General features: G+C 26.4%; 1 protein-coding gene across 1 annotated transcript; it reads right to left on the bottom strand.

Moving 5' to 3' along the window:
* Positions 1–784: 784 nt before the first annotated feature.
* LOC110613419 (pentatricopeptide repeat-containing protein At4g35130, chloroplastic) lies at positions 785–3,532 on the bottom strand. The gene has a single exon (XM_021754527.2). It carries the CDS (start codon positions 3,396–3,398, stop codon positions 981–983), a length of 2,418 nt encoding a protein of 805 aa, XP_021610219.1. The 5' UTR covers positions 3,399–3,532; the 3' UTR covers positions 785–980.
* Positions 3,533–10,022: the final 6,490 nt, after the last annotated feature.

The following is a 10,022-nucleotide window of genomic DNA, read 5'->3' as shown; positions in this document are numbered from 1 at the left end:
TAATAGGTTTCTAAAAATATAGAGACTGACTTGTTAATAATGGCAATATTCAGGGACTAAATTCTAAATCTCCCTTTAATTTACAAGTAAAGAATTATCAAATTCACTTTGCTCTTAAATTTTTATGTAATTTGCAATATAGTTAATTTAATTTAATAATAAAAAATATTTTTGCATTATTTTTAAGAGAACGTATAAAAAAATATCATATGGTTTTATCAATTTTTTATTTCAATGTTTGTGATTCAATTTATATTAAAATAGATATGCGGTGCTGTTAGCAAAAAAAACAATTTTAAAAGCCATAAAAAATATTGATATGAAAATTATATTACCAATTAAGTGAAATTAAAATATACTTTTTTATATTCTCACTTTTTATTAATAATTATATTTTAATTTTTATGCCAATATTTCTTGAGGACGTTAAAAAATTGTCGACATAATAACATAAATGCTACTTTAATATAAATTGTAAAGTGAAAATGAATGAATCTACAAAGTATTTTTTTTATATTTTTCCCTTATTTTTATATACTAAATCTGTTGTCAAAAGAATCCTATTACTTTTTTCTTGAATGAGTTTCTTAACCAATAATTCTATTAATTAGATCTAAAATCAAAAGTATAGATACAAAACTAATATGCAACATAGTAACAGGTGTGTCTAACATCCAATGACTGTAAACCCAAAAATTAAAAAATGAAAAAGGGAGAAATTAGACTCACCAGTTGGTAGAATGGTGAGGCTTGTACAAATAGAAACTGATCTGTAATTTACATGTGATAGAGAACATACAATATTTAATTCAATTTTGTGAAATTTACATCAGCAGCTGCTATACATATATTGTGCAGGCTTGTACAGGGAAAACTTGTTAGGCTTGTCTACATTGTCCTCTTCTTCTTCTTCTTTTCATAATTTTCCTTTTTTTTTTTTAATAAGCAAGGAAAAGTAAATGAAGCTGAAGCAACTGCACTTACCAATAATCGCCACACGAGCAACACCCATCCTCAAAGTGGTGAAAAATTTTTGAATCTCCCACTATTATTTTTCTTTTAGTAACTTGTGAAATCTTCTTTGCAGCACCGTGGCAATCTTTACATATTCTTGTGTTCTTTCTTATAATGATAGGATTTCCAATTGCAGTAGAGATCAAGCCAAAGCAGATAGCTATTTTCACACAATGATTCGTTGGTGAATTCGTTTTCTTATCAACCAAGTCTTCTGGTATGAACTTTTTAAGGGAATCAACATAGATGTATTCCCCAATCTTCTTCAAGATAATATCCAAAACATCATAAATCATGTTTATTTGGTCATGAGACTTGTCCTGATTGACAAACCTGTGACTTTTACCGTTTCCCTCAATCATACAGCAAGCAATTGTCTTCACTATGCCTTTTGTCTTCATAAGAAATTTAATCTGTTCTGCATCTTCCCACCTTCCAGCTTCTTCATACATATTAGAAAGCAAAACATAGCAACCTGTATTGTCATGGTCCAAGGACAAAATCTGCTTAGCTGCAAATTCAGCTAAGACTATGTCATTGTTGTTCCTACTTGCAGTTAGTAAAGAACCCCATATCCTGGCTGTTGGGGCCAAAGGCATCTCTTCAATGAACTGCTTGGCTGCATGAAGATTTCCAGTGCGTCCAAGAAGATCTAGCATACAACCAAAATGCTCTATTCCATGATCAATGTTATAGTCCCTTTTCATAGAATTGAAGAACTTCCATCCTTCGTCTACTAGTCCAGAGATGCTGCATGATGATAATAGGGAAACAAAAGTACTCCCATTGGGTTTGATGCCCTTTTCCCCCATTTTGAAGAACAACTGTATGGCAGTTGTTCCAAACCCATGAATAGCATACGCCATAATCATTGAATTCCAAGAAACTACATCCCTAAATAGCATCTTGTCAAAATACTTTCTTGCGGACTGAAGATCACCACATTTTCCATACGTGTAAACCATGGCATTTGAGGTGAAAGTATTTGAACTAAGCTCTAATTTTGTAATATAAGCATGAACCTGTCTACACTCACTCACTGAGGCTAATTCAGCATAGGCAGGTAGGATGCTTGAAATTGTAACTGTGTCTGGTTTGAAAGGCTCATTCTGAAGGCGATGAAATAATTCCAAAGCTTCTCGAGTACATCCATTTTGTACATAAGCAGCTATCATGGCATTCCATGATATCAAGTTTTTTTCATTTAAATGACCAAATACACATTCAGCGGACTTCAAATCTCCACATTTTCCATACATGTCAATTAGAGCAGTTTCCAGCACTATATGAGGGACAAACATTTTTCTAATGGCAAAACCATGGATACATTTACCTTCCAATAGAGCTCCTAATTGTGAACAAGACGGAAGCAAATTTATCATTGTAATAGCATCTGGAATAAAGTTATCCTCTTGCATTCTTTTCAAGCAAGCAAATGACTTGTGAAAATGTCCGTTTAGAGTATACCCACCAATAACAGCATTCCAAGCTACTAAATTCCTTGATGAAATTCTATTAAATACACTCTCTGCATGATCCATTTTACCACTCTTGGCATACATATCAATAAGTGATGTCTGCACCATTATGTCCAATTGAAGCCCACTTCTAATCACTTGGCAATGAATTTCCTTCCCACCATGCAGACAACGCTCAATGGAACAACCGCCAAGAGCACTTATCATGCTGGGTCTATCGGTTTTCCATCCAGAATTTAACATTTCCCTAAAGCACATCAGGGACTTCAACCCGTCACCAACCATTTGATATCCGCTAACCATAGAATTCCACGAAACTAAGTCCCTCACAGGCATTTCTTCAAAAATCTTCTCTGCATACTCGGTAAGCCCAAGTTTGAAGTACATATCAATAAGGGAATTACAAACGTAGAGATCAACATCCAATCCATTCTTAATCAACTTGCCGTGAACCTTTTGCCCATCAAACAAAGATAATAGCCGGCCACAGGCTTTGATCACAAAAGGAAATGTAAAATGATCAGTTGTAATCCCTTCAAATTCCATCCTGCGGTAAAAATCAATAGTTCCTTGAAACAACCCAATATTGGAGAAACCTCTAATAATAACATTCCATATATAGGTTTCCGAGTGATTCATTTTCTCAAACAGATAGAGAGCATTATTCATGGAACCAGAATCAACAAAAGCACAAAGTGCCCTTATGAGATTGAGATCGTTGGACCTAATAGAACGAGATTTCGAAGTCTTTGATTGCTGTCTATAAGTACAAGATGATTTTGCGGCTGTTGGATTGACGACGCGGTCGGGGATTGGAGTCGATTTTGGTGATCCCAGTTGTTTTCGACTAATATCTTCAGGAGAGTAGGGATAGGAGAAGTAGCTACACACAAGTCTTGCGGCCATTTTGGATGCTTTCGATACTTGTTGAGCTAGAGAAATGAGATTTTCTTCATAGAAGAATCATGGCGTTCTGACTGGTGAACGTTAGCTGCTGCGTTTTTGAAGGCAGAGTTACACTCGGGTTTTTTTGGGCGGTTAGATTGCATTCTATTTCTATGGTTAGAAAAGCACACAAATATAATTTTTAAATTAATTTTTAATATTTGTAATTAATGTATTTAAGATTTTTTTTTTCTCATACTCTCGTTTCATTTAGTAGGGTTGGGGAAAAAAATTAAATAAATTTTTATAAAATTATATAAAATTTTTAATTTTTTAAAATAAAAACTTTTAAAAGTAAAAAAAAATATAGAAGGATAATATGTAAATTTAAAAGAAAAGTCACATTTATATGTTGTTTCTTATTTTCACTCAATTTTTCTTATTTTCTATCTGAGTTGAGGAGAAAAAAACAAAAGAAGAATAAAATTAATTTTTTCAAAAAAATAATTATAATTTTTTATTATTTAAAATTTTTTAATTAATCATTTAATTATATTATTAGTCTATTTAAATTTAAATTAATTAAAGAAGTTCTTGATTAAATTTTATTTATTGAAGATATTTTTTAATATTTAATTTCTATTTATTGTAAGTTTAATTATATATTTTTAAAAAATAATGAAGTAAAAAGAATTCGGATATAAACTTATAAAAATAAGTAGTTTATATTAAGAATCAAAATTTTATATGATATATTATATTTAGAAATAAAATAATAATTTTAATATTGATTTAATTAAATTATTATTATTAATAAATTTATATATTTTTTATTATTATTTATTTTACATATAATTTATCTGTTTACACTATCTATACAAATAGGAAAATATGGAAATATTAGGATTGTCAATTATATTTTATATTGTTTATTTATTTACTATATTTTAAATTTAAAAATAAACAATAATTTTATTATTTAAATAATTTTAAATTAATAAATTACTTTAAATATCATCTAAAATAATTTTAGATATTTTTCATTTAAAATTAATGCATATTTAAATTTTTTATTTATTAGTTTAATTAATTTTATTTATTAATTAGATTAAAAATTAATTATTTTGATAATATTCAAATTTTAATAAAAAATAAAAAACTTTTGAGATAAAATTATTAAAATAATAAATTTAAATATTAATAAAAATATTAAAAATACTAAATTTAAATATTAATAAAAATATTAAAATAATTTTCAGAATATTAAATTATTAGATTTTAATTTTTCAATTTTTGAATTTAATTAATTTTCTTTAGTAATTAATTAATATTTAAATATATTTAATAATAATTATCTTAAGCTTTTTTATATATTGATATTTTTTAATAAATTTAACATTAAATTAAATAATAAAATCTTTATCCATAATAATATAGGTTTTTATTCATATATATATATGTATAATTAAAAATTATAATTTTTTAAATAAGATTATTAAAGAAACAAATTTAAATATTATATATATGATAAAAATAATTATCACAATATTAAAATATTAGTTAATAATTTCAAATTTAAAAAATAAAAATGGTAAGATATACCAAATAAAATTATTCAGAAATTAATAATTTAAAAAATGAAAATAGTAAAGTGAATATTTTAGTTTTAAAAATTATGTTAAATTTAAATATTAATAATTTTAATATGATCTAAATATTTAAAATTTGATTTTATTTCGTAATTAAATAATATTTAAATATAATTTAATAATTATTATCTTAAAATTTTCAAGTTTGTTGTATTTTATACCTTCAAAATTTTGATAATTTTTTTTAAATAGAAATTGGTGATCGAAGAAATAAAATTTAAAATCTTTTAAATTTATTTGGATGTACATAATAACAGACTAAATTGGTGAGTTCAAATTTTGATAATTTTTAATAAATCTAACACTAAATTAAATTAATTTATATATTTCAAAATTTTTAATAAATGTATTTAAAATTTCAAATAATTTTTTTATAAAAACAAATTTGATAATTTTTTTATATAATATTATTATAATACTTTTCCTTTTTTTAACAATATATATGTATGCTATCTTCTATTTATTTAATTCTTTTATTTTAAATAAAGTTAAATTATAATTTCTAAAAATCATGTTTTTCCTTTAAGTAAACAAAAAATATAATTTAAAAATCTCGTAATTCTTTGCTTGATAAATGAAAATTAGTATATTATTATAAGATTATAATTTATAAAAAATTTTAGATAATAAATTATAACTAGTATATAAAACGTGGAATACACATCCAATAAAATTAGATATTTATTTATTTACCATCCTTTAAATTTAAAAATAGTCAATAATTTAATAAATCATTTCAAATATCACCTAAAATAATTTTAGATTTATTATTTAAAATTAATGTACATTTAAATTTATTACTTCTGAGTTTAATTAATTCTATTTGATAATTACATAGGTGTATTAAAAATTGATAATTTTTATATTAAAATTTTGAGATAATATTATTAAAATAACAAAGTTAAATATTAATTAAAAATGTTATAATAATTGTCAGTAGTCCTTGGCAAATTGCCTTGGAACTAGAAAGACAAGTATAAAAGCTACGGAGCCAAGCAGTTAAGGTGACGGGAAAAGCATGTTTATGAGTCTTTTGCATAGGGTAAGCAAGGCTTAGAGGCTCAAATTGCCCAAGATTGAGCCATTCAAAATGAAATATTTGTACATAACCAGGCCTGGAGAGAAAAGATCTAATCCTTGCAATTGCGCTTGAAACAACTGGAAGGGGAGTTTTATCACGCTTGAAACAAATTGGAAGTGGAGTTAAACTCCTAAACCCCCTAACTCAACAAAAGATGGTACTGAGAGCCAACTACATGAAGCCATGGCCTGGGTTGCTATACTGGAGGAGACTAATCCCCAAGTGCCCTAGCTTTAAAAGGACCTTAATTAGTTGGTCTCAACACATTTTAGAACAAGCCTGACAGAAGCTGCCAGTTGCCCAAGCAAGGAGAGACAAGTTGGAATAGCAAATTTTCGAGATGGAGTCACCCTAGCGCCTAGCTTTACAGACTGCAGGTGCGTTGAGGGAGAGAACGGATAAAGCTATTGAGGCGTGTTTAAAGGCTTCCTTGAAGTCAGATATACACAAGCCATAGTATATGCTATCGTAATGCATTTGTAAGGTTGTAGTTTGAATGCCGGCTTAAAGACTGCTAGAGATTACTAAAGGACTCTTCTGAAGAAGCTCAATGCCTAGGAATATGATACCAACAAGAAGAAGGTGATTTGTTGAGAGGATGACATGCCAATTTAGAAGACCAAGCCTTGTCCTCCCTTATCTTTTGGTCTTAAGCATTCTAAACAAGCTCCTCTTGCCTTAGAAAACTCAACGAATCCACCGCCATCTCCTGCTCCTCTTGCCTCAGAAATAAGCTAATTCTTGTTTGCAGGTTGCAAATGAATCTCCCCTCGTTCCTCGCATTCTCAATCATCACTTATGGGCTTCATCGCTTGGTATTGTTAGACCGACAGGGTGACTCGGTGGCATTACTTGCTCCAATAGAGGAGAAAGGGGCACTACTTGCTCTGCTAGAGGAGAAAGAAGGGGGTCGAGTAGAGAGGATGTTAATGGTGAAAACGAAAAACAGGAGATGTTACAACCTTTGTTCCAAAACACCATATTTCTTTTTTTTTGGATAGTCAGGAAATAATAGTTGAATATCACAATTTTTTTTTTACTTTTGTTTATGAAAAATTTACAATAAACATCAATAATCGCTAAAAATTTATATAAAACTAATAAAAAAAAATCTAAGCATTTGCATCATTTATCATTTTACATTTTAATTTAAACATTTAAAGTTTAGATAAATTTATCAAACGTAATTTAAAAAAAATTATAATTAAAAATTAAGAATTATCAACTAAATTATTAAATATATAATTCACACTTCAATTTTATTTTAAAATAATAATTATAAATATTTTATAACAGATATATTATTTAATATAAAATAGTAATATATATAAAATAATTAAATTAATATATATGTTATAAAATCTTCATAATTACTATTGCAAAATAAAATCTATTTATCGTTGAAACTATAGTTGAAAATATATAATTGAATTATAATTAAGTATGAATTTATATTATTTTTATATATGTAATTAGTTTATATTTAAAAAATAATAAAATATTATATTTTATATGCCATTTGAATTTTTACATTTAAATTTTTTAATTAAAATTATACTTAAAATATAAATATTGAACCAATTTACTTAAAATATTTGAATTTAAATATAAAATAATGAATTTTTTCGAGCGAATTGGCCAAAAATTAATTATATTATTTACTTGTATTTGAATAGTGAAAATGAGATTTGGCAGAAGGTTGGCTAGGTTCTAATATTTATATCATATGATTTGCTTAGTTCAGTTAGTATTCTGAATTGGTAACTAAATTTCAGTTATGAACAGATTTATGCTTGATAAAGTTTTAAAGGGTATAGATGGATAAACTGCAAAGTTAAGGTCAAGGGTTTTCTATAAATATGACTTAGATTTACTCCATTTTCATAAATTAGATTAATTTTTATTTTATTAGTCGTTAATTATAGTTATTATCTTTCTTTTTTTTTAAAAATTTATTTATTAATTTATTAATATATTTTATTCTCTTCGTCTCATAAATTTTAATTATTTTAAAATTATTATTCAATTTTTTTACACTATAATCATTTATAAATTAAATATTATATCTTTATTTAATTTTATCGTATTGTTAAAAAATCTCTAAAAATATGTTTTATTATTTAATAAAATGTAATATTTTTAATATAGATATAATTAAAAAATTAATAAAAAATATATTTTTTAATATATATAAAAAATAAAATGGTAAAAAATTATGGAATGAAAGGAGTGTTTATTAATTTTAATTATAATTTAATAATAAAATAATATGAGTAGAAGATGTATTACGAAAATGATATAAAATTTATTAAATAATTCATATTAACTATATTTCTTAATATAAATAAAAAAACTATAAATTTATTTATTTTTGAAATGGATGAAATGTTATTATTATTATTTTAACATTTTTTTTTCTTTCGTTCGTGTTAACAAGTTCAAATATATTGTTGCTAGTGTTTTTTTTTTTTTTTTTCCCTCTCATTTCTTTCTGAAAAAACCTTTTATTCCTTCATCAAGAGCATATTGCTGGTACATAGAGTAATTGGTGGTGAATATTTCAATTTAAATGATTGATAAAATATTTATTATTATTATTATTATTATTTGATGACCGCCGGACTTTTTTTGCCCTGAGCGAGGCCGGGCCCAAAAGGAGAATAATGGCCCAAAACCTATGAAGTCCTCCTTAAGCAAGATTGACCCACCGTTTCAAGTTTCGACCCGAACACGCGGGGTAGGCCAGATCCACCATGAGTCCGAATCCAATAAGAAGAAGTCCAACCCAGTGAAGTGAAGTGGGAGAGAATAGTAGGCCCAAACACCTTGCAGCCCTACCCGCATGCGCACCAGAGAGAATTAAATGGCCACCTAGCGTGGGGAGGAGTCTGACACGTCCGTACGTACGAGCCTGAGTGATATAGACACGTAGCATAATAGCAGGAATGGGGCAGGTAAAAGGGGGAGTCTTCTCTTTCCGGGGATCTGCTTCTTTTCTCCTTCCTGAACTCTATTTTTATTTTCTTTCGGTAAATCTTGCCTAAAAATACTACTCTTATTCATAAATTCTGACTTGAACGTCGGAGGGTCTCCACCGGGATATTTTCGGTAGATCCCTGACCGTTTTTCCTTATTTTGCAGATTCTTTTATCAAATATAACATTGAGAGATCCATTTGATGGATTTATATGATGAACCAGGAAGAAAACCAGATCTATCATGATCGATTTATCGTTATTATTATTATTTTATAGTGGTGCAACTTTGCCGGGTTAAAATCAAGCTTTGGTCCATTAAGCGGATCACTCTTCAAATTAAGTATTCAATTAATATTAAAATAATTTGTATATAGCTTATTAATCATATATAAATGACTTTATCCTTTATTTTCTCGTATATAAATCGTTTGAAATTAAAATTTGGCAAAAAAAATTTAATTTAATTATTTTTTCTTGTAATTTTTTATTTAAAATAAAAGAATTTAATTTTTTTTAACTTGAAAATTTTTTATCAAAAATGAAATCATGTATTATTTTATAAAAATTTCTTTAAATTTTATTTTTAAGAAATCATTTATGTCAAAAATCATTAATTTCATATATAAATAAAGAAAATACAACAAAAAATTGATTTTATCAGAACGGATTGACGTTGGTCTCAAGGGATGTCATGGCCCTCTAAAAATTTTCGTGTTTATATAGTTTTACATATACCATAAAAAAATTACTACTAAATTTTTATATATTTAAAAAATTTATTAATTAGTTCTTATTTTAAAATTATTCAATTGAAATATTTTTTAATTTATAAAATTAAAATTATTTAATTTTTTTATCAAATAAATCTTTATCGGTCTTGAATGTTGTTCGGTACATTTAATTTTAGTTGTTGTTCGGTTTATTTAATTTTAGTTGT

The sequence above is a fragment of the Manihot esculenta genome, chromosome 4, assembly GCF_001659605.2.
Source record: "Manihot esculenta cultivar AM560-2 chromosome 4, M.esculenta_v8, whole genome shotgun sequence".
NCBI lineage: Eukaryota > Viridiplantae > Streptophyta > Magnoliopsida > Malpighiales > Euphorbiaceae > Manihot > Manihot esculenta.
The sequence above is the reverse complement of the archived record's forward strand: the minus strand, read 5'-3'. Positions and strand labels throughout refer to the sequence as shown.

What these genes read in the sequence shown, in the direction of transcription:
- LOC110613419 (XM_021754527.2), bottom strand. Translation starts at nt 3,398, where the DNA reads ATGGCCGCAAGACTTGTGTGTAGCTACTTCTCCTATCCCTACTCTCCT.